General features: G+C 39.7%; 2 protein-coding genes across 6 annotated transcripts in view; one reads left to right on the forward strand and one right to left on the reverse strand.

Moving 5' to 3' along the window:
• Nucleotides 1-1,383: 1,383 nt before the first annotated feature.
• Nucleotides 1,384-15,122, reverse strand: Pclaf (PCNA clamp associated factor). The gene is made up of 4 exons (XM_075965490.1): nucleotides 14,965-15,122; nucleotides 14,621-14,701; nucleotides 12,129-12,291; nucleotides 1,384-2,835 (listed from the first exon to the last, which is right to left on the reverse strand). Exons 1-4 carry the CDS (start codon nucleotides 15,008-15,010, stop codon nucleotides 2,790-2,792), a joined length of 336 nt encoding a protein of 111 aa, XP_075821605.1. The 5' UTR covers nucleotides 15,011-15,122; the 3' UTR covers nucleotides 1,384-2,789.
• A 3,949-nt stretch (nucleotides 15,123-19,071) lies between these two features.
• The window catches only part of Trip4 (thyroid hormone receptor interactor 4), a 59,278-nt gene continuing 50,882 nt past the window's right edge, over nucleotides 19,072-27,467 (forward strand). For 3 of the 5 annotated variants that reach the window (XM_075965480.1, XM_075965481.1, XM_075965482.1), the window contains exons 1-3: nucleotides 19,072-19,226; nucleotides 23,377-23,546; nucleotides 25,418-25,551. In XM_075965480.1, coding sequence (XP_075821595.1) covers nucleotides 19,126-19,226; nucleotides 23,377-23,546; nucleotides 25,418-25,551 — 405 coding nt within the window. In that variant the 5' untranslated portion in view covers nucleotides 19,072-19,125. The remainder of the gene's footprint in view (nucleotides 19,227-23,376; nucleotides 23,547-25,417; nucleotides 25,552-27,467) is intronic. The other 2 variants (XM_075965483.1, XM_075965484.1) reach the window with 2 other exon arrangements.

The raw sequence follows: 27,467 nt of genomic DNA on the forward strand, positions 1-27,467 counted from the left end.
TCTAAACTTTCAGTTTTTCTAGAAGAGTTTATCTGGAAGATTATAACTATAGTAGGATTTATAAGCTGTTTATAGGGAGACCTGTCTCAAAATGGGCTGGTGGGGGATAAAGCAGAAAGGGGCTGGGAGATGGCTGAATAAATAAAGGTGCTTCCTGCAAGCCTGAAGACCTGAATCTTTGATCCTACTGGAAAATGCTGACTTTCACAAGTTGTCCTCTGACCTTTACACACATTCAACACATCCATACCCATATATATGTCTGCAGACTGTAAATAAATCCAATATATCCTACATTTTGGAAACAATTATACACATCAGAATTTGGCTCATTAGGCTCACCAGCATAAAGTTGCTCTACTAGTGAGAAAGAGCAAATCAGATTTCAGAGCTACTAAAACCTGACTTTAAAAGACTTGGTTTAGAGGGAGAGATGGCTCAGCAGTTCCTAGTACTGACTGCTCTTCCAGGGGTCCTGAGTTCAATTCCCAGCAACCACATGGTTGTTCGCAACCATCTATAATAGGATCTGATGCCCTCTTCTGGCCTGCAGTTATACATGCAGAGCTCTCATACATAAAATATAAATAAACTTTAACCTACTTCTTAAAATCAAACCAAAATCAGGCAGCGATGGTGTATACTTTTTTAGTCCCGGCACTCAGGAGACAGAGGCAGGAGAATCTTTTAAGTTCAAGAGTAGCCTGATCTAAAAAGAAGTTCTAGGCCAGCAAGGGCTACACAGAGAAACACTGTCTCAAAAAATAAAATACAAACAATAACAAAACTTACCCATTTGTGTTGGCAGATAACTGTAATCCCAGCACATGGAAAGATGAGGGGGGTGATTGTCTCAGGGTCAAGACCAGCCTGGTTGAATTTCAGTTCAACCTGAGATTTGATGAGACCCTCTTTAAAGCTAAAACATGGCTAGAGAGATGGTTCAGTGGTTAAGACCACTTGTTGCTCTTGTAGAAGACCCAGGTTCAGTTCCCAGCCCCCACTTGACAACAACTGTATCCTAATACCAGGTACAGCAGATCTGAGGCCCTCTTCTGGCACCACACACACACACATACACACACACACTCCACATACACATATGTACACTTAGGCAAAACACTCAAAACACATAAAATAAAAATAAACCTTTATTTAAAAAGCTAAAACCACAAACAAAAAAGGAAACAAGAAACATAATTTTCAAAGTAATTGGATTAAGAGGTTCTGCTTAGTGTCTAAAATGTAAAAGACAAACCATAAAAAAGTCTATAATCAGCTGATCTCAAATGATTTGTATATTGACTTAAAAATAACACCAATACATTTATTTGTATTTGGAAATAAAATAGTATAGATGGTAGGAAACACAAATGGATACTGTATTGTAAAACTGCGCATTTATTTTAAACATTACACAAAAACATGGCTGCTAAGAACATGGATAATTTTGAAAATTGATAGCCTGTCATTAAACAAAACACAATGAGAAAATCAAGTATATCAGTTAACATAGTGGCACATATATTTGACCCCAGCATTTATGAAACAAACAGATCTGTGAGTTGAAAGCTAGCTTGCTCTACATATTGAGTTCAGGCCACTTAGAGGCTACAGAATGAGATGCTGCCTCAAAATAATTAGTATACCTATCTCTTCAATGATCAAATCATCTTGTGAAGTGAAGGAGAGGGCAGTAGTGGCACACGCCTTTAATCCCTGTACTCCAGAGGTAGGTGGATCTCTGTGAGTTAGAGGCCAGCCTGGTCTAGACTGAGTTCTAGGACAGCCAGGGCTACACAGAGAAACTCTGTCTTGAAAAAAACCAAAGGAGTGTGGGGGAGGAGAGAGAAATGAAAGGGAAATTCTAAGGACTTGAGGCATAAAACTTGATTTATAGCATGATTTGTCAAATTTTTTACTCCCGACTTTAAAAACATTGGCAAAAACCAGGCATGGTGGCAAAGTCTTTAATCACAGCATTCAGGAGGCAGAGGCAGGTGGATCACCGAGTTCAAGATCAGCCTGATCTATAGAGCAAGTTCCAGGACAGCCAGGACTACATAGAAAAACTCTGTCTTGGGGGAGAAAAAGAAAAAATACATATGCAAAAAAGGTAATATTTTATGATACTGAACTGAATGTATATCTAAAAAATCTTTGTTCCTGATTCTATTGGTATTGTTTTTGTTTTTTTGAGACAGCGTTTCTCTATACAACTGCACTGGCTGTCCTGTAGCTTCATTTGTAAATCAGGATTACCTCCAACTCAAAGAGGTTCACCTGCCTCTGCCTCCCAAGTGCTGGGATCAAAGGTGTGCACCACCATACCCAGCTGACATTTTATCTTTGTCCCCCCCCATTTTAAGAAATGGCAAGAGATTAAATTCAGTTAATACTGATTTTTTTAATGTGAAAAAGACTAAGTTGAGTTTTTAAAGCAAACAAGCCATAACAATTTGGCACTATTTCAATAATGAAGTGTCCATAATATGGTATTGGTACATAGATCTAAGCAAATCTCAAAGACGGTAGATTAGTAATTAGAACATCATGCAATGTTGATTTTAGCAAGAAACTTAACAGGTAAAAGAAGCATCTTATTACATTATAAATTCGAGTATGCAATTATAATTTACAAATTATAAAAATCCTCCCTTTTTACAGCCAGTTGTTCTGAATGGCTACATGAATGCGTAGTCAACAAGTCAAATAAACAAACACATCTACCCAAATTTACATCCCAGAATACCTAAGTAAACTGAAGACATTATGCAGATGAGTAAGTTCTATTCATTTTCGTCATCTGGGTGGTCAGGTTGCAAAGGACATGCTCTGTGAAGAAGAGAATTTAAATCACTCAAGTATCAACTGTCTATAAAATCAGAACATTAATAATAAAGGTCTGGCTCAAGTAACTAGAAATGAGAGAAAATTAAACTCTAATAATTAGCAAGAGTAAACAGTTCCAAGAACTAGCACAACGAAACCTTCTAACACTATTCCTTATTGCTTCGTGGAATCAGCATTTTTCATTTAGGACATGTTATGAGTTTTACTTAAAAAGAGCCAGGTAGGCAGTGTATACCTGTACTCCTAGCACTTCAGGAAACTGAGGCAGTGGGATTGCCAATAAAGAAAAAATTAGTTTGAGGCTATTCTGGTTTGCATACCAAGTATCAGGTCAGCCAGAACTATGTGATAAGACTCTGTCTCAACAAAATAAGAAACACCGGAGAGATGGCTCATCCATTCTTTTTTGTTGTTGTTGTTTTTCAAGACAGGGTTTCTCTGTGTAACAGTCCTGGTTATCCTGGAACTTGCACTGTAGACCAGGCTGGCCTCAACTGAGATCCGCCTGCCTCTGCCTCCTAAATGCTGGGATTAAAGGCGTGCGCCACCACCATCATCCAGCTCATCCATTTTTGAACAGGAGAGCAGTTTAGTTCCCAGCACATGTATCAGGCAGCTCACAACTTCCTGTAACTCCAGCTCTTCTTTGGGCCTTACACACACACACACACACACACACACACACACACACACACACACACTAAATATTACAAAGTAATAAAAAATAAAAATGCATGTTCCGATGTGTAACTCCTACACTGGGAGGCTGGGACAGCTTGGGCTACATAGAAAGATTCTACAAATAAATAATTGGGGGCTGGAGAGATTGCTCAGTAGTTAAGGGCACTTGCTGCTCTTATAAAGTACCCAAGTCTAGTGCTGTGAACCCATATTGGACAGTTCACAACTGTCTGTACTTCACTTCCAAGTGAGCCAGTGCTGTCTTCTGGCCTACCTATGTACCTGAACTCAACATGCAAATATCCATACACATAATTTAAATCTTTAAAATAGAAATAGGATTAAGAGCTGGAGAGATGGCTCAGTGGTAAAAAGCAATGGCTGCTCTTCCAGAGGACCGGGGTTCAATTCCCATCACCCACATGAAAGCTCACAGCCGTCTATAACTCATTTTAAAGATCTGACACCCTCACGTAGACACACATGCAGGCAAAACATCAATGCATATAAAAATAAATCTTGAAAAAATATTATCACATACATGTATAAAACTGTCCCATTAAAAATATCTCATTTCCACAGCATTGATTTTAGTGTTAAGTGGATTGATAAATAGAATATAACCTGTTAATAAAAGTTTCATGATAATACAAAGTAAAAAAAAAAATCCATTTAAGTAGAGAAAAAATAGCAAACAAATTGCCATATTCTTTGGACTACATGGACATATTCTTTAAAAATAACCCCCAAATCATTTGGTAAGCTGTGATAATCACAACATTTGAATAAAGGTATATTAATATCAATCCAAAGCCATTCTGTACTTATCATTCTTTTTATAGTCAATTAAAAACTTTATCACAATTTTATTTTAGAGTTGAGAAACTTTAGTAGTATCTACTCTAAAATCCTTTGTTTCCAAATGAGATCCAGTGAGCCCGAATGGTCATAGACCAGATACTAAAAGAAGGAAGCTATAACAAAGTATTCAGCGTTGGTATGAGATTACCCCTGCTTCATGTACTAATAGATTATGGGAAGGCCTTCACTGTGTTTTACTGGAAATCAAGATAAGTTAACAAATCATGACCCAAACATCCATTTTGCAGGGGTCTGAATTTCATTAGGCATAATAGTTATGTTCAAAAGATTTATTCTGGGCGGTGGTGGCGCACGCCTTTAATTCCAGGACTCGGGAGGCAGAGGCAAGAGGATCTTTGTGAGTTGGAGGCCAGTCTGGTCAACAAGAGCTAGTTCCAGGACAGGCTCCAAAGCTACAGAGAAACCCTGTTTTGAAAAAACAAAAACAAACAAAAAAAAGATTTATGTAAACGAGGCTAAAGAGACTTCTTGATAGGTAAAATGCTTGCAAAGCAAACATAAAGACCTGAGTTCCATCCCCTTAGAATCTACATTAAAGAGCTGGGCACAATGCCATATGCCTGCAATCTCAGTGCTGGGGAGGCAGAGACAGGAGGATTTGAGACTCATCGGTCAGCTAGTCTAGTCAGGTCAAATCAGCATGCTCCAGGTGATTGAGAAAGACATTTGAAGCCAGGCTCAAATGGTGGAATATGCTTCTAATCCTGAAAGACAAAGGCAGGTGGATCTCTGAATTCAAGGCTATGCTTGATGTACTGATCACAAGTCAAGGTAAGAACTAGCCTACAGCTGCATCATAGATGAATGAATAAAGAAAACTTGGCACATATACACAATGGAATTTTATTTAGCTATAAAGAAGAATGAAATTACATTTAGAGGCCAGAGAGATGGCTCTGTGGTTAAGAGCACTTACTGCTCTTGCAGAGGACAGGAGTTCATATCCAGCACCACATAGGACAGAGTATCCTAATGACCTCTTCCGGTCTCTGTGGGCACTCATACACATGTACATACATACATAAATAAAAATTTAAAATTTTTAATAAAATCTTTGAAAAAATTGATATTTCCAAGAAAATGGGTTAAACTAGAGATCATGTTACATCCAAAAACCAATACTTTGAAAGACAAATACTGAATATTCTTTCATACACAGAATTTAAATTTAAATATATTTGTACATACATATGTATGTGTAGGAAGAACATCAAAATAGAAAAGGGAGGGCTGGAGAGATAGCTCAGTGGTTAAGAGCATTGCCTGCTCTTCCAAAGGTCCTGAGTTCAATTCCCGGCAACCACATGGTGGCTCACAACCATCTGTAATGAGGTCTGGTACCCTCTTCTGGCCTGCAGACATACAGACAGAATATTGTATACATAATAAATAAATATAAAAAAAAAAAGAAAAGGGACTATGAGATGAGGGCATAGTGTAAGAGCAGAGAAAGGAACTAGATAGATGCGATGAAATTCAAAAGCAAGGAAGAGAAAGGGGATGTGCAAAAAGGTTAAGTCAGTACAGGAAAACAAATAAGAACAAAGCATAATAGAGCGTGAAAATGACAATGGGGGCCATTGGATAGTGCAGTGGGTAAAGGCACTTGGCACCTGACAACCCAGTGGTGGAAGGAAAGAACCGACTCCTGAAACTTTTCTCTGGCCTTCGAAGAGGCACAAGCACATCACATACACACACACACACACACACACACACACACACACACACACACAAATTTTAAGTGGGGGAGGGATTGATTTTTATTATTTTTGTTTGTTTTTTAACTTTTTTTAACTGTAGGTAGTTTTTTTAAAAATTATTATTTTATGTTCACTGGTGTGAGGGTCAGATGCCCTGGAACTGGAGTTAGACAGTTCTGAGCTGCCATGTGGGTGCTGGGAATTGAACTCAGGACCTCTGCAAGAACAGTCGGTGCTCTTAACTGCTGAGCCATCCAGCCTTGTTTGTTTTTTGAGACAGGGTTTCACTGTGTTGTGTAGCCCTGGCTTTTCTGGATCTGTCTGTAGAGCAGGCTGGCCTCGAACTCAAAGAGAACTGCCTGCCTCTGTTTCCTTAGTGCTGGGATCAAAAGTGTGCACCACCACTGCCCAGCTTATTAAGTTTTAAAGTGTCGGGGTTGGGGATTTAGCTCAGTGGTAGAGCGCTTGCCTAGCATGCACAAGGCCCTGGGTTCGGTCCTCAGCTTCAGGAAAAAAAAAGTTTTAAAGTGTCAAATAAAACCCACTGCCTTGGATGCATAACTAAAAAAAAAAAATATTTTAGGGCTGGAGAGATGGCTCGGAGGTTAAGAGAACTGACTGCTGTTCTGAAGGTCCTGAGTTCAATTCTGAGCAACCACATGATGGCTCAAACCCATTATAATGAGATCTGGTGCCCAGAACACTATATACATAATAAATAAATTTGAAAAAAATAGTTTAGAGCCAGGCGGTGGTGGCGCACGCCTTTAATCCCAGCACTCAGGAGGCAAAGACAGGTGGATCTCTGTGAGTTCAAGGTCAGCCTGGTCTACAAGAGCTAGATCCAGGACAGGAACTAAAAGCTATGGAGAAACCCTGTCTCGAAAAATAAAAGAAAAAAAGAAAAAATATTTTAGAAAAATGAAAGAATAAGAAAATGCAAAGCCATTGTGACTAATTTGAAGTCAAAGCCTAGAAAAGAAGGCCAAGAAGATGGCTCAGCAGGTAAAGGTGCTTGCCACCAAGCTGATGGCCTGAGTTCAATGGCAGAAGCAAATCAACTCCTGCAGTGTCCTCTGGATGCCATACATGTGCCATGGCACATGCCTGCATGCATGTGCACACACCCACACGCACACACACACCATACTAAATGTAACTTTTAGAAAATGACTAAAAAGGGGAAAACATTCATGCAAATAGTTCTATGTGCAAAAGGAGCTTGCCCAGCTTTGGGGCAAAAACAAGGTTATTTGGAATAACCATAGCAGAATGTGAATTCAGAAGTTCACATTCCTTCTGATATATTCATTTACTGTTTCAATAAAGGGATAATCACAGTTCTCTAAAACAATGGCAGATCTACAAAAGTGGCTTAAAAATAGTGTCAACCTGTAGAATCTAGCTTTTGTTGTTTTGAGTTTTCTTGTTTAGTTGCTCTGCTCTGAACTAAACCCAGGTATATATGCTAGACAAGGACTCTACCACAGAATTATATCACTATCACTTGTTTTGGGTTTTTGAGACAGCCTCACTATGTACTCTAGGATAGCTTGAACTCATGATCTGTCTCGATGTAATGAAAGCATGTGCCTGACTATTGCTGATTTATATTATACTATAGATTAAACTTGCCTATGAAACTATATAATTTCTCTCCATGTGGTAGAAGTCATTTTTTGTCTGGTTTTCATTTGTTTAGAGACAGGGTCTCAGGTAACCCAGACTGACCTATGTAGCTTTTGAGTATATATGTAAGAATGATGAGTTGTGGAGAGATGTTGTAGAAACCAAGAGCACTTACTGCATCCTTAAAGAGGACATAGTTCCTTTCTTAGCACCTATATCAGGTGCCTCACAAACACCTGTGTTCCAGTTCCAGGGGATCTGTGCCCTCCAGCCTTCATAAGTACCTGCACATATGTGGTAAACATAAACTCATGCAGGCACATACATATATGCATAAATAAAAATATCTGTTTTTTTTTAATTACTAGCTGAACATGATATAAAATGCCTATCAATACATTATTGTTTTTGCAGTGGTAAGAGGTTGAACCAAGGGCCTTGTGCTGACAAGCCTTCTGTCACTGAGGTACATGTCCAGGCCCAGTGCATAGCTACAATCTCATCATTATAGAGGCCAAGACAGGAGGATAGAGTACAAGGCTCTAGCTACGGAGTGATTTCAAAGCAAGAGTAGGTTACCAGGTAGAGGGGATTACTCAAGAAGTAGATTCAAACCCATCCTTGCCCTAATGTCAGTTACTATACAAAAAGCTAAATGCAACCAAGTATGGTGGCTCACACTTCTAACCCATAACCAGAGAGCAGCGAGGTTAAGGTAGAAGGGTTGCCACTTGTTCAAGGTTAGCCTGGGCTGCAGAGTGAAACCATCTCAAAAAAAAAAAAAAGAAAGAAAAGAAAAAAAAGAAAAAAAAGCAAGAAAGAGAGCTGGGTAGTGGTGGCACAGACTTTTAATCCCAGCACTCCAGACAGAAGGATATCTGAGTTCCAGGCCGGCCTGGTCTACAGAGCAAGTTCCCAGTTAGCCAGGGCTATAAAAAGAAACCTTGCCTCAAAACAAAAACAAAAACAAAAACAAAATACACACACACACACACAAAGAGAGAAAGACAGTTAAATGACTATAGTACAGAGGTAGAGCTTGCCTAATGCTTACAAGTTCCAGAGTTCAGTTTGTAGCACAGAGAATGGCAATGGAGAGAAGAGAATTTACAGTAGTTTTCTTATACTTCCTTCCAAAATACATGTAAAATCTGAAATATTTTCTTATTTCCTAATTACTTCACAAGCCCTGTGGTTTAGTGAACCATAAAGAATACTGAATCTCCATTCCACACTGCACACTTTTTTCTCTAGAGCAAAGTGAAATTATTTTCAAGGTGGATTTTTAATGATCCATATTTAATAAACCACATGCAATGAAATCATTAACCAGTGTTCAGCATTGTCTTTCTCTGTTGTTATATGTGAAACTCCAGAAGATTGAAGATTAGTATTCACCATCTAATTAACCCTTGAGATGATCTTCAAGGCAGTCCAGTTTGAGCTTCTCAGGATTTTCTCTTTTACTAAAACCAGTGGGATGAGTAGATGTGAAGACCTGGTTGTTTTCCTTGCAACACTGGATTTGCAGGTGCCACTTGGTCCAATATTAGAATGTGATCTGGTCTGAGGCTCTTAACGGATAAGACACAGAAAGGTAAGCAAGACCCCAAGGAGATTAGTTATAGCTTTTAGGGAGTTGCTGGAGGATTCCACGGTGGAGTCATCAGGGCCCTCAGTTTCATAGTAGGTAGGACCTGCTGTGCTGGATACAGGGAGAAATGACTCAACCTGCATGGGGAGGACTACGAGGAGCAATAGCCCCAAACAGAGTCTGACCGCCATCCTCTCACCCTCGATGGTCAGGGTGCCGAGTATCCAGCTTGCTGCTTGTCGAGCTGGAATTTCTCTAGGCTTTAGGCTGGTGTGGAGATTTCAAACCAGGTCTTACTTTCATGAAGACATCACAATGGCAGTGTCATGTGCCACACCCTCTCTTTCTACACCCAAGTGCTTTTTTGTTTAGTTTTTTGAAGCAGGATCTTAGATAGTTCAGACTAGCCTCAATCTCACAAATAATTTCCTTTAGAATTAAAACACTTTTTAAAAATTTATTTATTATGTATACAACATTCTGCTTCCATGTGTGCCCACACACCAGAAGAGGGCACCAGATCTCATTATAGATGGCTATTAACCATCATGTGGTTGCTGGGAATTGAACTCAGGACCTCTGGAAGATCAGTCAATGCTCTTAACCTTTGAGCCATCTCTCCAGCCCCAGAATTAAAACACTTTTAAAAAGGGAATAGTAGGCAAGACATGGAGGTATGCAACTTTAATCCCAGTATTCAGGAGGCAGAGACAAGTGCATCTCTGTGAGTTCCAAGACAGCCTGATCTACATAGTGAGTTCTTGGCCAGCCAAGGCTACATAGTAAGATCCTGTCTCAAAAAAACAAACAAAAATTAAAAAGTAGGGGCATTGAAATGGCTCAGCTGATAAAAGTGCTTGCTCGTCATTTGAATCTGGACACATGAGTTCAATCCCTGACACCCATGTAGAGGTGGAAAGAGAACTGACTCCTGAAAGTTGTCCTCTGCCCTCCCCCCAGCCTCCATGTGTGTCCCTTGGCTTCAATACTTATAAACCTATAAAAATTCAAATACATTTTTTACCAATTTTTTAAATTGTTTACGTGCAGAGTAATGAAGCTAATGCCTCAAACATGCTAAGTTTTCTCCACTGAGAGCTACATTCCCAGCCCCCAATCCCTTTTTGTTTCAAGACAGAGAGAATTTGTCTGTGTAGCCATGGCTGTCCTGGAACTCACTGTGTAGACCAGGCTGGCTTAGAACTTACAAAGCTCCACCTGCCTCTGCATCCCTAGTGCTGGGACTCAAAGCATGAGCTACTATGCCTGTTTTTGTTTTCGTTTTTTTGTGATTCTTACTAAAGTGATAGATGTTGATTGTTAGAAATTGATAGTATGTAGCATGAGATAAGATTTTTATCCAGATATATAATTATTGATACTTGTTATATTTTTATAGTGTGCATGTGTGTCTTGCAAAGTAGATTATACTTTTTAAAAAATATTTTTTACTTTTATATATATCTATTTTATAGATACATGTATATTTGTGCCCAGCTGTATGTATGTACATCACATGTTGCAGGAACCCAAATAGGTCAGAAGAGGTATCAGACCCCCTAGAACTGGAGTTACACACAGTTGTGAGCTGCCATGTAGGTGCTGGGAACCAAACCTGAATCCTCTGCAAGAGCAGTACATGTTCTTATAGGCCAAGCCATCTCTCTAGTCCCAAATATTATACTTTTTCATCCAGAATTTGAGCTCAACATTTATCACTAGCATTCTCATTCATTAATCTTAAAAACAAGCTGGCATGGTATTGTCTTTAATCCTGGCATTCAGAAGGCAGATGTCTGAGATGTATGCGTAGTCTACATAGTGAATTCCAGGACAGCCAGAGCTACATAAGAGGCCCTGTCTCAAAAAACCAAAAAATAATTTTAAAAACTCCAGTCCCAGTTTGAAGAATTCTTAAGGATTTATAGAGAATATGTAAATATATACTATATATTATTGGCTGTATACTAAATATATATATTTCTATAGAGAGTTATTTCTGATTCCTTTCTCTATGTTAATTGTATAATTCTTGTGAAAGTTCAACGTATAGTATTACTACTTGTTTTGGTACTAGAGACTAAACCTAGCACTGCATGCACACTGAGTATCGGACTTACACTGAGCTATACACAGTAGTAATTTTGTGAGGTATAAGGGGCTTAATGGAATTCACTAGATGAACTGACATAGAAGTTTCTTTTTGGAAAAAAAGAAAAACAGGCAGAAAAAAAGCAAAAAAAAAATGAGGGAAGAGAGAAAAGGAGGAAGGCAGGCAGACTATAAAGTGTGGTAGCGCATGCCTCTCAGCACTTACCAGGCTGAGGCAGAAGGATTACAAGAACTTCAAGTCTATCCTGGGCTACACACAGAGACTGTCTCAAAAAAACAAAACAAGCCTGGTAATGGTGGTGCACACCTTTAATCCCAACACTTAGGAGATATAGGCAGGTGGATCTCTGTGAGTTCGAGGCCAGCCTGGTCTACAGAGTGAGTTTCAAGACAGCCAGGGCTGTTAAACAAAGAAACCCTGACTTAAAGACAAAAAAAAAAAAAAAGCATAAACAAAAACAAAACTGTAGAGGAATAGATTTACTTACTCTTTAGAGTAAGTAAAAATTAATTTTTGAAAGGCATTTGAAATTTTAGGGCAACATAAAAATTATTAGAAGTTAAAGCATAGTTTTCCTTTTCTTATTGGCTTGAAAAGAAACTTCAAAATTTCTCACGATCCCTTTTGTTTTTTATTTTTAGGGGATATTTTCTGTCTTCCAGAGCATACTTACTTTCTTTTCGATGTTCCTAAGCCACTGCATCCTGCTTCCTCAGGAACCTGGTTCTCTTTTTCAGGATCTTTAGGAGACAGCCTGAAGAATTCTCCAATGCCTTTTTGCCACTTTGGAGTTGGGCGCACACAAACTGGATTCCCTCCTGCATACTTATTTTCAGCTATAAAACAGAAACAGATTTAAATAAAATTAGATGTAATTGTCTTTCTTTAATATCAGATTTCTAGAGGCATTAAGTAATATAATATCCGTCTTGAATTAGAAAATGAAGGTTGGAGTGATGTTCAGCGGTAAAGAACTCTAGAGTATTCTAGTAAAGAATACTAGAGTGGGGCTGGAGAGATGGCTCAGTGGTTAAGAGTGTTGCCTACTCTTCCAAAGGTCTTGAGTTCAATTCCCAGCAACCACATGGTGGCTCACAACCATCTGTAATGAGGTCTGGTGCCCTCTTCTGACCTTTAGGCATACATGCAGACAGAATATTGTATACATAATAAATAAATATTTTTAAAAAAATGAATACTAGAGTTTGGGCTGGAGAGAACTGAGTTCCACAAATTATCCTCATATGTGTGTAATAGTGTGCAAATCCGTGCATATATGAACACACACAAACACACAGATAATATAAATATAACAATAAAAGTAATTTGGAATGAAAATACTATAATTCATATATTTTTGACATTAAAAATACAAATCTATGACCATTTTTATCTTAATGGCGGGTAGGGTGAGTCAGTATTTCTTATACAAGCATGTGCCACTATAACAAGCCACTTCTTGTTTAGTTGATTATTTTTGTGTTGCTAGGGCCCCCTGGCACACCTGGTACTTACTTGGTAGCCCAGGCTGGCTCTGAATATACGGTAGTCCTGCCCCACTTCCAGAGCACTTAGGATTAGAGTCATGCACCTCTTTGCCAGGCTGTTTAACACATATTAAAGACCTATTCAATTAGCCCTAGTGATTAAGCAGTAGGCCAGACAATGAGAGGTGGCCTTGAAAGAATTTACTCTAATTGTACAAAATATAAGACATTCTGAATAATTTTATCTGCTTTCAAAAATTTTGTCTACTATCTTATCTGAAGAGGTGGACATAGTAAATATTTCCTAATGAGATCTTTAGATTTGGTAGAAATTGAGGGCAGAGTATGGTGTAGTACATGCCTGTAATCCTAGCACTCCAGAGACGGAGGCAGGAGAGAATTACAGCCAGTCTGGCTAAATACACATAAAGGTCCTATCTCAAATAAATAATGGTATGTGGTGGGGAGGAATATGGGTTGAGTTGGCATAAAAACCATGAATTATTGGGTATGGTGGCTAACTCCTGCAAACCTACTTACTCAGAAGTCTAAAGCGGGAGGGCTTTAACAGCACCCTGGGCAACAAACCAAGGATCCCATCTCAAAAATAAAAAAAAAAAAAGCAGGTGTGGTAGTACATACCTGTACATACCAGAAATCGGGAGAGAAGAGGGGAACGGGTTGTGGATGTGGCTCAGTAGAGTTGCCTAGCATGCACAAAGCCCTGGGTTAGATCCCCAGCACAAAATAAACCTGGCATCCCAGAATTGGGGAGGTAGAGGCAGAAGGATCAGAAAGAGGGCTGAAGAATCTGGAGTTCAAGGTTATTCTCTGTACTAGAGATTGAGGCCAGATTGGGCTACAGGAGATCTTGGAAGAAGGAAGAGGGAGGGAATGAGGGAGAAAGAGAAGAAGGATAGGCGGGAAGAGAAGGGGCACAGAGGGGGAGGAAGGGAGAAATACAAACAGAAGCAAAAGGATAATTGTATTGGGACAGTGTGGTTGAAGATGTAGCTCAGTGGGGGCTGGAGAGATGGCTCAGAGGTTAAAGAGCATTGCTTGCTCTTTCAAAGGTCCTGAGTTCAATTCCCAGCAACCACATGGTGGCTCACAACCATCTGTAATGGGGTCTGGTGTCCTCTTCTGGCCTGCAGGCATACACACAGAATATTGTATACATAATAAATAAATATTTTTAAAAAATGTAGCTCAGTGGTAGAGCACTTGTCCAACAAAGTTCATAGGCGGTTGGATAGACAAGCAGTACACACACACACACACACACACACACACACACACACACACACACCCCTACAAATAATGTGGCAGTACTGTCAACTGTCACTCTAAATCTAATGAGGAGCATTTAAGTAGCCTCCAAGAAAATAGTAACAGTTAATATTTTAAAAAAAAACTAAACACCATTCAAAAGTAAAATAGGTTTAAAAATAAACCTCCCCTCATACTCCTAACCAAGCCTGTTGAAAGACCAAGGCCCCCTTAGAGGGCAAGGAAGAAATTTAGGAGTGAGGATGACAAGGGAAACAAATTCCAGAGGAAGATTTAAATAAAAATGAATTCACAGAGGTCAGGGCCTCACAATTCGGGACTGCTATGCCAGCCCTGATCTCCTTTCGGGGTTTTATTTTACTTCCTAAGCTTCCAGGACCGTTCCTACCTTTTCTCGACGAGCACGATGAAGAATTGGTGACAAAGGTGGAGGAGCCAAGCACCTTCCTGGGGGCTCGAGAAGCTACCACTGCAGAGAGAAGTAAAGGGGAGCATTCAGAAGAGGCTGTAGAGCTCAGACCCCCGACCTTTGTTCTATCAGTCCCAGCCTAGCGGAGAGCAGGGTGATGCACAGCAGCAAAACGGTCTTGTCAGGCCTCCGCAACTTCCTCGAGATGTGGGCCTGGAGCCTGCTTCCTAGCTCGATGTGGGGGTGGGGTGGATAGCCACGGAGGCTCCCTCCTAGGGAGGCGGCCTAGGGAACCCCATAACCCCCATGCTGCATCCCTTTACCTTTTCTGTAGGCTCCCGGGACGTAGTTTGCTTTGGTCCGCACCATGTTCACACAGCAAGAGACAATTCGCACCAATGCCCCAGCTGCGGATGTCTTAACTGAACAAGAACCCGAAAATGACGTTCCCGCCACAGTTTAAAAGGGTCTCTTTCCCGCGCGCTCCAAGCTCTTGAGAATCGTGACTCTTATTGGTTCCGCGCTTTCACCCTGAACCAATTGGCAGCTTCCAGCGAATGACAGCCTTTCTGTCCAGGCTTTGCTGGCCAGTCCAGCAGCCCCAGGGTCATGATTCATACCCACTCGTGGTGGGTGGAGCCAGGACGCTCCAGGGGAGCGCCAAGTGTGGGTGTGGAGGTAGGTTGTGAACTAACTAGCCAAGTGAGTCGGCTTATAAAATAAAACCTAGTAAAGATAGGAATTGCAATATTTCTTCAAAAGTTATCACAGAGTTAAATCCATGGTGATTAAACCCTGAAAATTAAAATTAAGTGGACTTTTCAATGCAAATCAAAGCTAAAGTTTAATATCCTAAGGGTGAACTCTGCCATGTTTTAACTTTTTGATGTGGGAGAAAGGAAAATGCAACTTAGGCTTTTACAGTGTTTTTTTAAAAAAAGTTTTCAGATCACATAAGACTAAAAATTGGACAAATTGTCCATATGCATACGAAATTATAAAGATGGCTACATAGCTCAAAATCTGTCAAACGTAAAAAGGCTACAGTTCCAACCCACATGAGAATAATGCTACAATAAAGAGATCATAAATATTTTCTAGCCCTATGCTTCAAAAATTACAATATTTCTAAGAATTTGTGTTTGTTCTGAATGTTATGCATGTAACAAGACCATTTGTGCTTGCTGCAGAATGTTTTCCATTAATACTCTTTTGAAGGACAACCTTCAGAGTGTAAGTGCAGAGCTACTTCTCTCCAATAAATTAGGCTTGAATAGCAACAAAATCGACTTAGGACCTTAATCAAATTAACAATCCATTGTGTTATACAACCTACAGATTTCAAAGCCCTGCCTAGTGCACTTTGTAATCTCAGCCCTGAGGAGGCAGAGACAGGTGGATAGTGAGAAGAAAAGGAAGGGAAGAGAGGGAAAGGAAAGGAAAGGAGAGGGGAGGGGAGGGGAGGAGAAAAAGATCAGAAACAAAGAAGAAAGACCACAAAAAGTAGAGGAGAGATGGCTCAGCCATTAAGAAGTTGCTCTTCCAGAGGCTCCCAAGTTCACAGATTCAATTCCCAGCACCCACAAGGCTACTCACAACTGTCTATAACTCCAATTCCAGGGCGATCTGATACCCTCACACAAAAATACATGCAGGCAAAATGCTAATGCACATAAAATAAAAATAAATCATTAAAAAAAGGAAAAAATGAAAATAATGAAAGGTTTAGGTAGTCATCAGATTAACATCATAATATTAGCAATAGTAGTTTATCTTAAACCTGGAGTGTTAGATTACAGTCAAATTCCCACCAGAAAAATCAACAAGCATTCCTTTATTGTCATTTAGCCTCATGAAAATGCACATTGGCTCTTAAGTGGCACTGTTTGCTTTTCAGTTAAAGGCCTTCTACTCAGGTCTGAATTGCTTAGTTGAACTCACATTCCAGAGTTCTAACAGAGAAAGAGGACGAAGAGAATGTGTCTTTTCTCTTGCATTTCAACCAAATGACTAGAAAGAATGTCATATATACCTCTTCATACGAGAACAATCTACATATTATTGTAGTTGTGATTGTTTTTTTTGTTTGTTCTTTTAATATCAATGATATCGATGAGGGATGCACGTTAGAGAAAAACACACACACACAAAAGAATAAACTTTCCAAATGTTTTTAATTAAAATGGCTACTTTGGGAGCTGGGAATGTGACTCAGTTGGTACAGCACTTGCCTAATATGCATAAAACCCTTAGTTTGCTCCCTAGCACCACATAAAGATAGGCATGATGGAGCATGAGTGTAATCCTAGCATTTGGGAAGTAGAGGCAGGTGGATATCTGACTTTGCAGCCAGCCAGAACTACACAGAGAAACCCTGTTCAAAAAGAAAAAGAAAAAGAAAAAGAAAAAAAGATAAAGTTCAAGGATGGATTCAAGGCAAGGGGAGGAGGAGGGAGATGATGATTGGGCCTGAGGCAGAAGGAGGAGGATCTCTGTGAGTTGAGGCCTACCTGGTCTACATGGAGTTCCAGGACAAAGCAAAATAAAAAGATTGCTTTGGACTTTTTTTTACAATTAAATAAAACAGAATTGTGTGATTTAAACATGAAAATGGGGAAAACCTGAGGCCTAACACATTAAGACAAATTGTAGTAGGGCTGATGAGATGGCTCAGCAGGTGAGCACTCCTGCCACCAAACTAGACGACTTGAGTTCCATTCCCAGGGGCCACAGGATAGAAAGAAAGAACTGATTCCTGAAAGTCCTCCTCTGACTTCTACATGGGTTTCATAGTACCCACCCAATTACAAAACAAATATCTTAAGGAAAAGTTACATTTTAAAGAAAAAAGGAACAGAAAAGTTGTAGTATGCATGCATTAATGGAATTTCTGTCTAAACTTATACCTTGCTACTGAAGATGTGATTCAAGGCCTCACATATGTTAAGTACAGTCTTTATCACTGAGCAACTAAGCTATGGGAATGAATAAATATAGAAAAAGGTAGATGATTTGAATATACTAGAATAATGAATGCATCAGATTTTTATGAAAAGATTAAATTTATTCTCACCATTAATGAACATTGACTGCATTTTGCTTTTTGAGAAAAGCTGGTAAGTCAGCAAAATGGTTTAGAAGGTAAAGGTTCTTGCTGCCAAGCCTGACCACCTGAGTTTAATTCTTAGGACCCATATGGTAGAAAGGAAGAGCTCACTCCCACAAGTTGACCTCCAACTGTCACTTGTACAGTGTGCATTTGTGGTAGCCCACAGCATATACAAACATGGACAAACACACTAATACAAAATATGATAATATTTTAAAGATTTATTTTATGTATATTGATGTTTTATTTACATGTACATCTGCAGACCAGAAGAAGGCATCAGATCCCATAGATCCTGTGGCATAGAAATTGTGAGCTGCCTTATGTGTTCTGGGAATTTAACTCAGGACCTATAAAAGAGTAGCCAGTGCTCTTAACTACTGAGCCATCTCTCCAGCCTCAATATGATAACTTTTTAATACAGGGTCTCACTATTAACCCTGGCTAGCCTGGAACTTACTACACAGACCAGGCTGGCCTTGAACTCACAAAGGTCCATCTTTGCCTCCTACAGTGCTGGGGTTAAAAGCATGTACCACCCTGCTTAGCTAATGTAATTTATTTTTGTAAGTTTTTTTTTTTTAATGTATATGAGTAAGTGCTTGCGTGTGTGCGCACCACATGGAAGCCTGGTGCCTGTGGAGGCCAGAACTGGGTGTAGGAGTCCCTGGAGGAGGACTTCCCGCTGATGGTTGTTAGCCTTCAAGTGGTGTAGCCGTGCAGTCTCAATTACAGACGGCACTAAAAAAATAAGCACCACCACCATCAGAACAAAACTACTACAGTGATTACAAATCACTTCCGAGGGCTGGAGGACCCCAAGATTTTCACATGCTCAGTAGGCAGGGTACCATTGAGCTTCATACCCAGTTTCCTCCACCCTACCTCCTTCTTATTCTGAGACAGGACCTCGCTAAGTTACAAAGACTGGCTTTGAGTTCACGTCGTACTACAGGCAGGCTTTGGATTTGTTAGCCTCCTGACTAGAGTTGTTTCAAATGTTCTACAACTGGACCAGACTAAAATTTAAAAGTCGTACCCATCCTTTGGGGGTCTCACTTTCTTTTATTCCTACTACAGCTCTTCTGGAGGTGTGTATATTGTCTTAGCACAATTACCAATATCCTTTCTGGAGTTACATCTCTAAGTCGAAGAAACACTCAAACGCGAAAGCCCAACACACGTGTAAGACCATCCGGAAGCTGAGAGAAGCCAGAGGCGGTGAGAGTGGGCGGGATCAGCCTCAAAGGCGGGCCGACCAAGCGGGGCGGTGCAAGCTTGCGGAACCCTAGTCATCGAGGTCTCCGTTGCGAAGGGGACTAGTCCGGCGCCGGACGAGACGCTTTTGCAGCCCAGCTGGTTCCGGTTGGGGAAGATGGCGGTGGCTGGGGCGGCGTCCCGGGAGCCGCTGGTACAGTGGTGCACCCAGCAGTTGCGGAAAACTTTCGCCCTGGATGTCAGCGAGGAGATCATACAGTAAGATGGGCTCCAGAGCGGAGGCGGGAAGCTGCTTTGTGAAACGACCCGGTAGGGCGAAAGCCGGGAGGACTAAAAAGTTGATAAGAAATATGATAAGCGGGGCTGACGACGGACTTTCGTGTTTGAATTTTGGCCTCCACTTTTTCACTTTAGCCCCTAGATAAGTATGTCAGACTCCACGCGCTTTCCTAGGAAAGTGGCAACATAATTAGACCTGTAAGATTGTCCCGGGAACCGGTAGGCTTACAATTTGTGAGAGAATGAACAAGTCAAGGCTGACTTTCAGTTACTCTGAACGCTGTAGTTTGTATCAGGCAGGACCTAGAATTTACATGGGGATGACATGTTACAGTATATATAGTTCCTGACTGCAGAGTCACAGCTTCGGTTTTCTGTTGCCACTTAATCAGTTTTGGGACCTTAAGCAAATTTACCCCTTTGTAACCCCTCCCCCCTTTATTTAGAAACTGAATAATGACGAGAGCTTGCCTTTAGTGTTTTATAATTCTTAATGAAACATATGACGATTATTTAATATTTGCTTGAAACGACTAACTTAATTTCTTGCACTGTTACTATATACCAGTCTCTGGGACAGCCGAAATGATATAGACAAATTGGGTTTGCTGAGTCGGAGAGTTCTGCCCTGTGAGGAAGTTGAGGGTCTTCTGGGAGCACAGAACAAACTTTTCAATACTGAATAAACTATTCAATAAAGAATTATTATTCAAGACTCTTAAGATGTACTGGAAAAGATGCCTCTCACCTGAGAACTGAATCAGTACAAGCTGAGGTTCTAAGTATTCATGTGAGGGGAAGATTATACAATGAAACTGGAACAAAGTAAAAACTAAGGCTTTTCCTTAATTTGATTCTTCGTTGCTGAAAATAAAATTGATATTCTAGACTTATAAGAAATACAGTCAGGTTCTGAGTTTGGGAGATTTAAAAAATAAAAACAAAAAAACAAGAGTTAATATAGCCTGGCTTTTGGGGGGGGGGTGGGTTTCAAGACAGGGTTTCTCTGTAGCTTTGGAGCCTGTCCTAGAATTAGCTCTTGTAGACCAGACTGGTCTCAAACTCACAGAGATCCACCTGTCTCTGTCTCCTGAGTGCTGGAATTAAAGGTGTGTGCCACGTATTATAGCCTGTCTGTTTTAAAAATGAACTATAAGTATGCTTAATACTTGCTTACATTTAAAAAAGATTATAAGTGGTACAAGAAGTGTACTGATCATAAGCACCCAAGCTAAGCATGCTATAATGTTATTTGAAGTACTTATTAAATGTTCACTAGTTGGCAACAAGCTATTATGTCAGGATGAAAGCAGTTGCTGTGCTTTGTTTGACATTTAATTGAGAATAACACAGATGTAATATTGTTAGAATGCTAATAATTTTATATAAGTGACCTAAATATTAAAAGAATTTTTTTTCAAGACAGGATTTCTCTATATAGCCCTGGCTGTCCTGGAACTCACTTTGTAGACCAGGCTGGCCTCAAAATCACAGAGATCCACCTGCTTCTGTCTCCTAAATTCTGGGATTAAAGGCATACACCATCACTTCCCAGAATAACTTTCTAGCTTTTGTAAAAGTTATCTATCTTTAGTTTTTGTGCCTTGGTGTGTTGCCATGGATGTCGGGTCCTGTGAAACTGAAATTACAGACAATTGTGAGCTCACAAGTGGGTGGTAGAAATTGAACCCGGATCCTCTAGTAGTCTAGTCAGTGCTCTTAACCACGGAGCCATGGCTCTGACCCCCTCCTTTCTAGTTTTTTTTAATGTAATTTTTTTTTGTTTTTTTGTTTTTTTTTTTTGGATTTTCGAGACAGGGTTTCTCCATAGCTTTTGGTTCCTGTCCTGGAACTAGCTGGAACTAGACCAGGCTGGCCTCGAACTCACAGAGATCCCCCTGCCTCTGCCTCCCGAGTGCTGGGATTAAAGGCGTGCGCCACCACTGCCCAGCTTGTTTGTTTTTTTTTTAAGACATGGTTTCTCTGTGTATCCCTGGCTGTCTTGGAACTCACTCTGTAGACTAGGCTGACTTCGAATTCACAGAGATTCACCTCCTCTGCTTCCTAAATGCTGGGATTAAATACCAGGCTAAGAGAATTATTAACACAGGCTTATTAACTTCTTAGTCAATAACATGTTAGAAAGCTTGAAAATCAGTATACAGAGTCAGCAAAATATATTCTATATCCACATGGATTCATGATTTGTTGATTTTATGTGGATGAGACTTGCTGTCTAATGTTTGGATGCATGTCTTTGCAATGCTTAAATAGTTCACTTTTAGTACTGCATACCTGAGATTCTTTACTTGTCTTAGGCATTGAAAACTCCAGGGTAAAATGATACTTGAGAATCGGTAGGTCTTGCTAACTGATCTATTGATGGGGCTAGTAAGCTTAGAGATCAGGGTGGTTAAAATGTGTAAGTCCTGAGAAGTCATGACTTTTTTTTTTTTAAGATGAGATCTCAACTGTGTATCTCTGGCTGTTCTGGAATTCACTCTGTAGACCATACTGGCTTTGAACTCACAGAAATCCACCTGCCTCTGCCTCCCAGATTCTGGGATTAAAGTATACATTAGGCATTGTGTATTTAAATTTTTAAAATTTTTTAAGCTTTTATTTTTATTTTTTATGTGTATGATTGTTTACCTGCATATGTGTCTGTGTATTGTGTGTGTAGTGCTCTCATAGACCATACGAGAACATCAGGTCACCTGGGACTGGAATTACAGATGTGAGCTTTATGTGCATGCTGGGAATTGAACCCAGGTACTTTGGAAGAGCTTCCAGTGCTCTTACCCATAGATCCATCTTTCCAGCTCCTCTAATTTTTATTTTTGGTTAAATCCGATGACTGCAATGTAGCTCCGTAGTAAAGAACTTACCTGATATGTGCAAGGCCCCAGGTTCCATCCCCAGTGCAACAATGAAAGCAAAAACTAGCCAAACAAAATTATTTAAATTAATTTTGTCTATTTATAGATTATAACTGAACTTCTACCATCACACTGCAAGAATCTAACAAGTATATCCACCCTGTTAAAAGATTTAAAATTACATTATTTATGCATTATGTACACACATTTGAGGGCACATGTGAGATCAGAGGACAACTTGTGGGAGTCGGCTCTCTTTTTCTCCCGCCTAGATTCACCAAACTCAGTCATTAAGCTTGGTGACATGCTTGCTGAGGTGTCTCATCATCACATATCTAACCTTCTGAGAGACTGTCACCTACAAAGTTCACCTTTAGAATCTTGTGATAGTGTTACCAAAGCGGGGAAGCAAAAGTTTTCTGCTAAGCTACATTCGTAGCTGTCCTGGAGTACAGGGAACCCATAGGCTGTAGGTTCAACTCATGTTTCTTGTGCATGTGCTATCACTGATGGGACGATTCCTTCTCTTTTTAAAGATGGATTTATTTCATATGTGTGAGCACTTTTCCTATTTGGGGGGGTTGAGACAGGGTTTCTCTGTAGCTTTGGAGCCTGTCTTGCAACTAGCTCTTGTAGACCAGGGTGGCCTCAAACTCACAGACATCCACCTGCCTCTGCCTCCCGAGTGCTGGGATTAAAGGTGTGTTTCACCACTGCCCGGCTTGCACTTTGCCTAAGAAGGTATGAGAACCATGTTTGTTTCTGATGCCCTTCAAGGTTAGAAGGTGTAGGATCATCTGGAAGTGGAGTTACAGGTGGTTGTGAACCACCATATGGGTGCTGGGAACTGAACTCATGTTCTCTGTGAGAGCAGCAAGTGCTCTTAACTGCTGAGCCATTCCTCTAGCCACACAAATTTCTCAAAATACTGAGAAATAATAAATGTGTAAATACATATGAAAGTTAGATTATGACCTATTTGAAAGTCTGAGTCTTTGTCCTCATCAGACTTATATCCTTAGCACCTAGCATAGTACTTGGCCCAAAATAAACACTTTTAATAAATTAATGAATGCCTTTGTTTGTTTGTATTTTTGAAGTAGTGCTGGAATTGAACCTAAAATCTCATGTGTGCTAGGCAAATTCTGTATGACAAAGCTACCCTCATCCCTGATGATGTTTAGTACTTTCATCCCTGTTATGATTTCTGAAGGTCATACAGTAAGCTATTTATATCTTTACCTCCTGAGGTATGTTTTGTCAATTGAGAGCGCGGAAGAGCTACGAGAATATGTGACAGATCTTCTCCAGGGAAATGAGGGGAAAAAGGGTCAATTCATAGAAGACCTTATAACTAAATGGCAAAAGAATGATCAAGAGTTGATTCCTGATTCTTTTCAGCAGTGCTTGAAAAAAGATGGTAAGTTAATGTGGTTGAGTAAGAACAGAAGTATTGATAAGTGCTTGGCTTTAGAGCTCTCTCTGTGTTTTCTGCCATGAGGTATTATTACTTGTCACAGCTAATGTAAACAGAATCAGACGTGTGCATATTTTCAGCTTAGATCTAGTCAGTTAGTAATGACTGTTGCTCTAACCTATCGGCTCTTCTGTCTGCCCCTGCATCTCCAGTACTGGGATTATAGGCATGTTCCACCATACTGGGTACCAGCCACTGTTTTTAAATTTACAAAAACAAACAAGCAAACAAATCACAAAAGAATCTGTTTCCAGGCACAGTTGTGGCTTTAGAATTTCAAAAAGTTACAAATCAATTAAAGAAATACCTTTCAAGGGCTCAGTCCTCACTCAGTAGTAAGGCACTTGCCTAACGTGTGTGAGAGCCTGTGTTCAATCCCCAACACTACAAAAAATTGAAGATTTTTTTCTTTTTAAAATATTTACTTATTTTGTTGTCAGGGTTTCTGTCCTGTTTAGTCCTTGTTCTGCCCAGTTCCCGCAGTTGTTAAGCCCCAAAGAAATCACACAGAGGTCTAATTTAATCATAAACTGATTGGCCCATTAGCTCAGGCTTCTTATTAACTCTTATAACTTACTTTAGCCCATTATTCTTATCTGTGTTAGCCACATGGCTCAGTACCTTTTTCAGTGGCATAGTTACATCTTGCTTCTTCTGTGTCTGGACAAGACTGTAGAGGAAGCTTCCCTCTTCTCAGAATTCTTCTGTTCTCCTTGACCCGCCTCTACTTCCTGTCTGATTGTCCTGCCTATACTTCCTGCCTGGCTACTGGCCAATCAGTGTTTATTTAAAACATAATTGACAGAATACAGACAATTATCCACACCATTATTTTTTTTATATTTATTTATTTATTATGTATACAATATTCTGTCTGTATGTAAGCCTGAAGGCCAGAAGAGGGCACCAGACCTCTTTACAGATAGTGTGGTTGCTGGGAATTGAACTCAGGACCTTTGGAAGAGCAGGCAATGCTCTTAACCACTGAGCCATCACTCCAGCCCCACACCATTATTTTATGTGTATGAGTGTATGTCTGTACCACATGCTTCCCTGGTACCCTTGCAGGCCAGAAGATGGAACTGGAATCCCTGAAACTAGGGTTTCAGATGGTATGAACTGCCATGTATTTTACTTGTAATTAAGCCATGCCTAGCCAGTGATTTTAACTGCTGCACCATCTTTCCAGCCCTGTTTTTGTTTAGTTTTTCTTGTTTTTTCTTTTCCCAAGACAGTGTTTCTCTGTATAGTCCTGGCTGTTCTGGAACTAACTTTGTAAACTAGACTGGCCTCAGACTTAGAGGTCTGTCTTCCTCTTCATGTTGGGATTAAAGTCATGCACTACCATGCCTGACTCTAGCCCTATTTTTATAAATATTTTTAATGATATGTATACTTGAGTGAATGTATTGACTGATTATGAATAATTTTTAGAGGTTTCCATTTATACGGCACAAAAGATGAACACCAAACTAAATAATATGTCATTATTACACAGTGTAAAATATTACATTATTAACTTCTACGCAGCATTATTTGACTTCTCCTTTTCCTTTTTCTTCCTCAAGTACTGGGGATCCAACCCAGGACTGCTTGCATGCTAGGCCAGAAATCTCCGCCACTAACCCTGTTCAGAACTATTTGTCATTGACCTTAGTCATGAACATGATTTAATTTTGAGTCGAGAGTAGTTCTGCCTGACTTTGTATCTTGATTGTAAATATTAAGAATTACCTTCAAGTTTTACCTGTAGAAGCTAAATAATAAACCTTGCCATTCTCTTTTTGTATTTGTTTGTATTTTATCCTTTAAAGAAATTTTAGATGGACAGAGATCTGTAGACCAGTTAAAGCGGAGTAGGAGGAAAGGAAGAAACAAACAGGAAGTTCCTGCATTTCCTGAACCTGACTTGACTATAGAGGTCAAAACACCTTTAGATTTGGCCAAGGTAAGGTTTTCCTGACTGTGTGAAGAAGTAATGACTAATATGTTTCAGAGACAACATGCAGAAGCTGACGCACCAAGGCAGATTCTAACAAGTGGGTGGACTGTAGGGACTGAAGCAGACAGTGCTGACATACTTCTGTCCCTGTGGTGTGGAGACCTTTTTTCTTTTTGCCATAAGGCAGCATGTAGCTCAGGTTGACCTCTAACTTGCTGTTAGCCTTGAACTCCTGATTTTCACACTTCTGCCTTCCAAGTTCTAGATTACAAGCGTGTGCCACCACTCGCTTACCACAAATTACAAGATTTATTTTATTTCATATTAAGGATCAAACTTAGAAATTTGTGCATGCATATCAGACAAGCACTCTGCTGCTAGGTACATTCCTAGCTTGGATGAATAATAATCAATAAAGCGCCCTACTTTCAACTTCAACATTTGAGAGGGCAGTAAAAGCTAAATGATTATATAGTTCTTGCTTTTACTGAAACTACCAGGCCTACTTACCTAGCAGGGTAAATACCATAATCATAAAGGTGTTTTGTGCATTGCACTCTGAATGACACCCATGATTTCCACAAATGTGGGAAATTCAACTACCTCATTTGAGGTAGTGGGGGATTGTGTTTGAACTCATTCCTGCATCAAAAAAAAAAAAAACCCCACAAAAACAAAACCCAAAATCAACCAAACAAACAAGAAACAAAAGCAAAACAAAAAAACTGCTAGGCATCTGAGAGACCAGGGCAGGAAAATTGAGAGTTCCAGGCCAATCTAGGCCAGCCTAGAATACATAGTGAGACTTTATCAGAAAAATCAGGGAAAGATACATAAATAGTATTTCTGTTTTTAAAGTTTTCTCTTAGCCAGGCAGAGGTGGCACATGCCTTTAATCCCAGTACTCGGGAGGCAGAGGCAAGTAGATCTCTGTGAGTTTGAACCTAGCCTGGCCTACAAGAGCTAGTTCCAGGACAGGCTCCAAAGCAACACAGAGAAACCTTGTCTCGAAAACAAACAAACGAAAAAATTATTATCATTATTTAGTCCTCAAAACTCACTAATAACCAGGCTGGCCTAGAATTCTCTGTGTATTCCAAGCTGTCTTTGAACTCAAAATTGTCCTCCAAGTGCTCAGGTTATAGACACTGTACCTGAATAACTGAAACATTTATAGTCAGCACAACTCAACAAGCTAAACTTTCCAAAAGAAGAGATTAATTAATCTAAGAAGGAATAAAAAGAGTCTGAGTATGATACCATACCAAAAAAAATATGGGTGAGAGGTGGACATGGTGACCTCAAACTATAATCCCAGTGCTCAGGAATCTGAAGAAGTCCCTCACATTCAAGGCCAGCCTAGATTTCAGAATGAAATTTTTTCAGAAAAAACTAAAAAGTAAAACTAAAGCAAAAACAAGGAGAATGGAATTTACAAAAATTATCACAAGTGAACAAAGAACATCTAACCAATAAGTATATAAAGGTATTTGATCTCATTAGAAACTAAGGTGGCCAATTCTTCATACTCTTAGCTGCCTCTAGACTTTTTCAATTTTATCACCTAGAGTTTCTCATTGTGCCTCTGCCCCAAGGCATGAACAAACCAAGATGTCTATTCTAATCAGATAAATACACATTAAATCACTGAGATATTTCCTATCAGATTGTCAATGATTAAAAATAAAGTTAGTGTTTGGCAGCATACATCAAGAACTGTAGAAATGTCTATGTATTCTTTACTTTGAATCCCCATTCCCCACAGGCTTGTATATGCTACGTACTTTAACCACTGAGTGACCCCTAAGTGCTATGTTGTATTATTTTAGTGGCTAAAGATGTTCTATACTTTTTCTTGTTTCTATTGATAATTTGAATATCTGCTGCTGTGAAATTCCTATTTTTATATTATGACCATTTTT

Source organism: Microtus pennsylvanicus, chromosome 3, assembly GCF_037038515.1.
Source record: "Microtus pennsylvanicus isolate mMicPen1 chromosome 3, mMicPen1.hap1, whole genome shotgun sequence".
Taxonomy (NCBI): Eukaryota; Metazoa; Chordata; class Mammalia; order Rodentia; family Cricetidae; genus Microtus; species Microtus pennsylvanicus.

Coding starts and splice junctions, on each gene's coding strand:
- Pclaf (XM_075965490.1), bottom strand. CDS start 15,010: ATGGTGCGGACCAAAGCAAACTACGTCCCGGGAGCCTACAGAAAAG. Junction 14,702..14,964: donor CCCGGGAGCCTACAGAAAAG/GTAAAGGGATGC, acceptor TTCTCTCTGCAG/TGGTAGCTTCTCGAGCCCCC. Junction 12,292..14,620: donor ATCGTGCTCGTCGAGAAAAG/GTAGGAACGGTC, acceptor TCTGTTTTATAG/CTGAAAATAAGTATGCAGGA.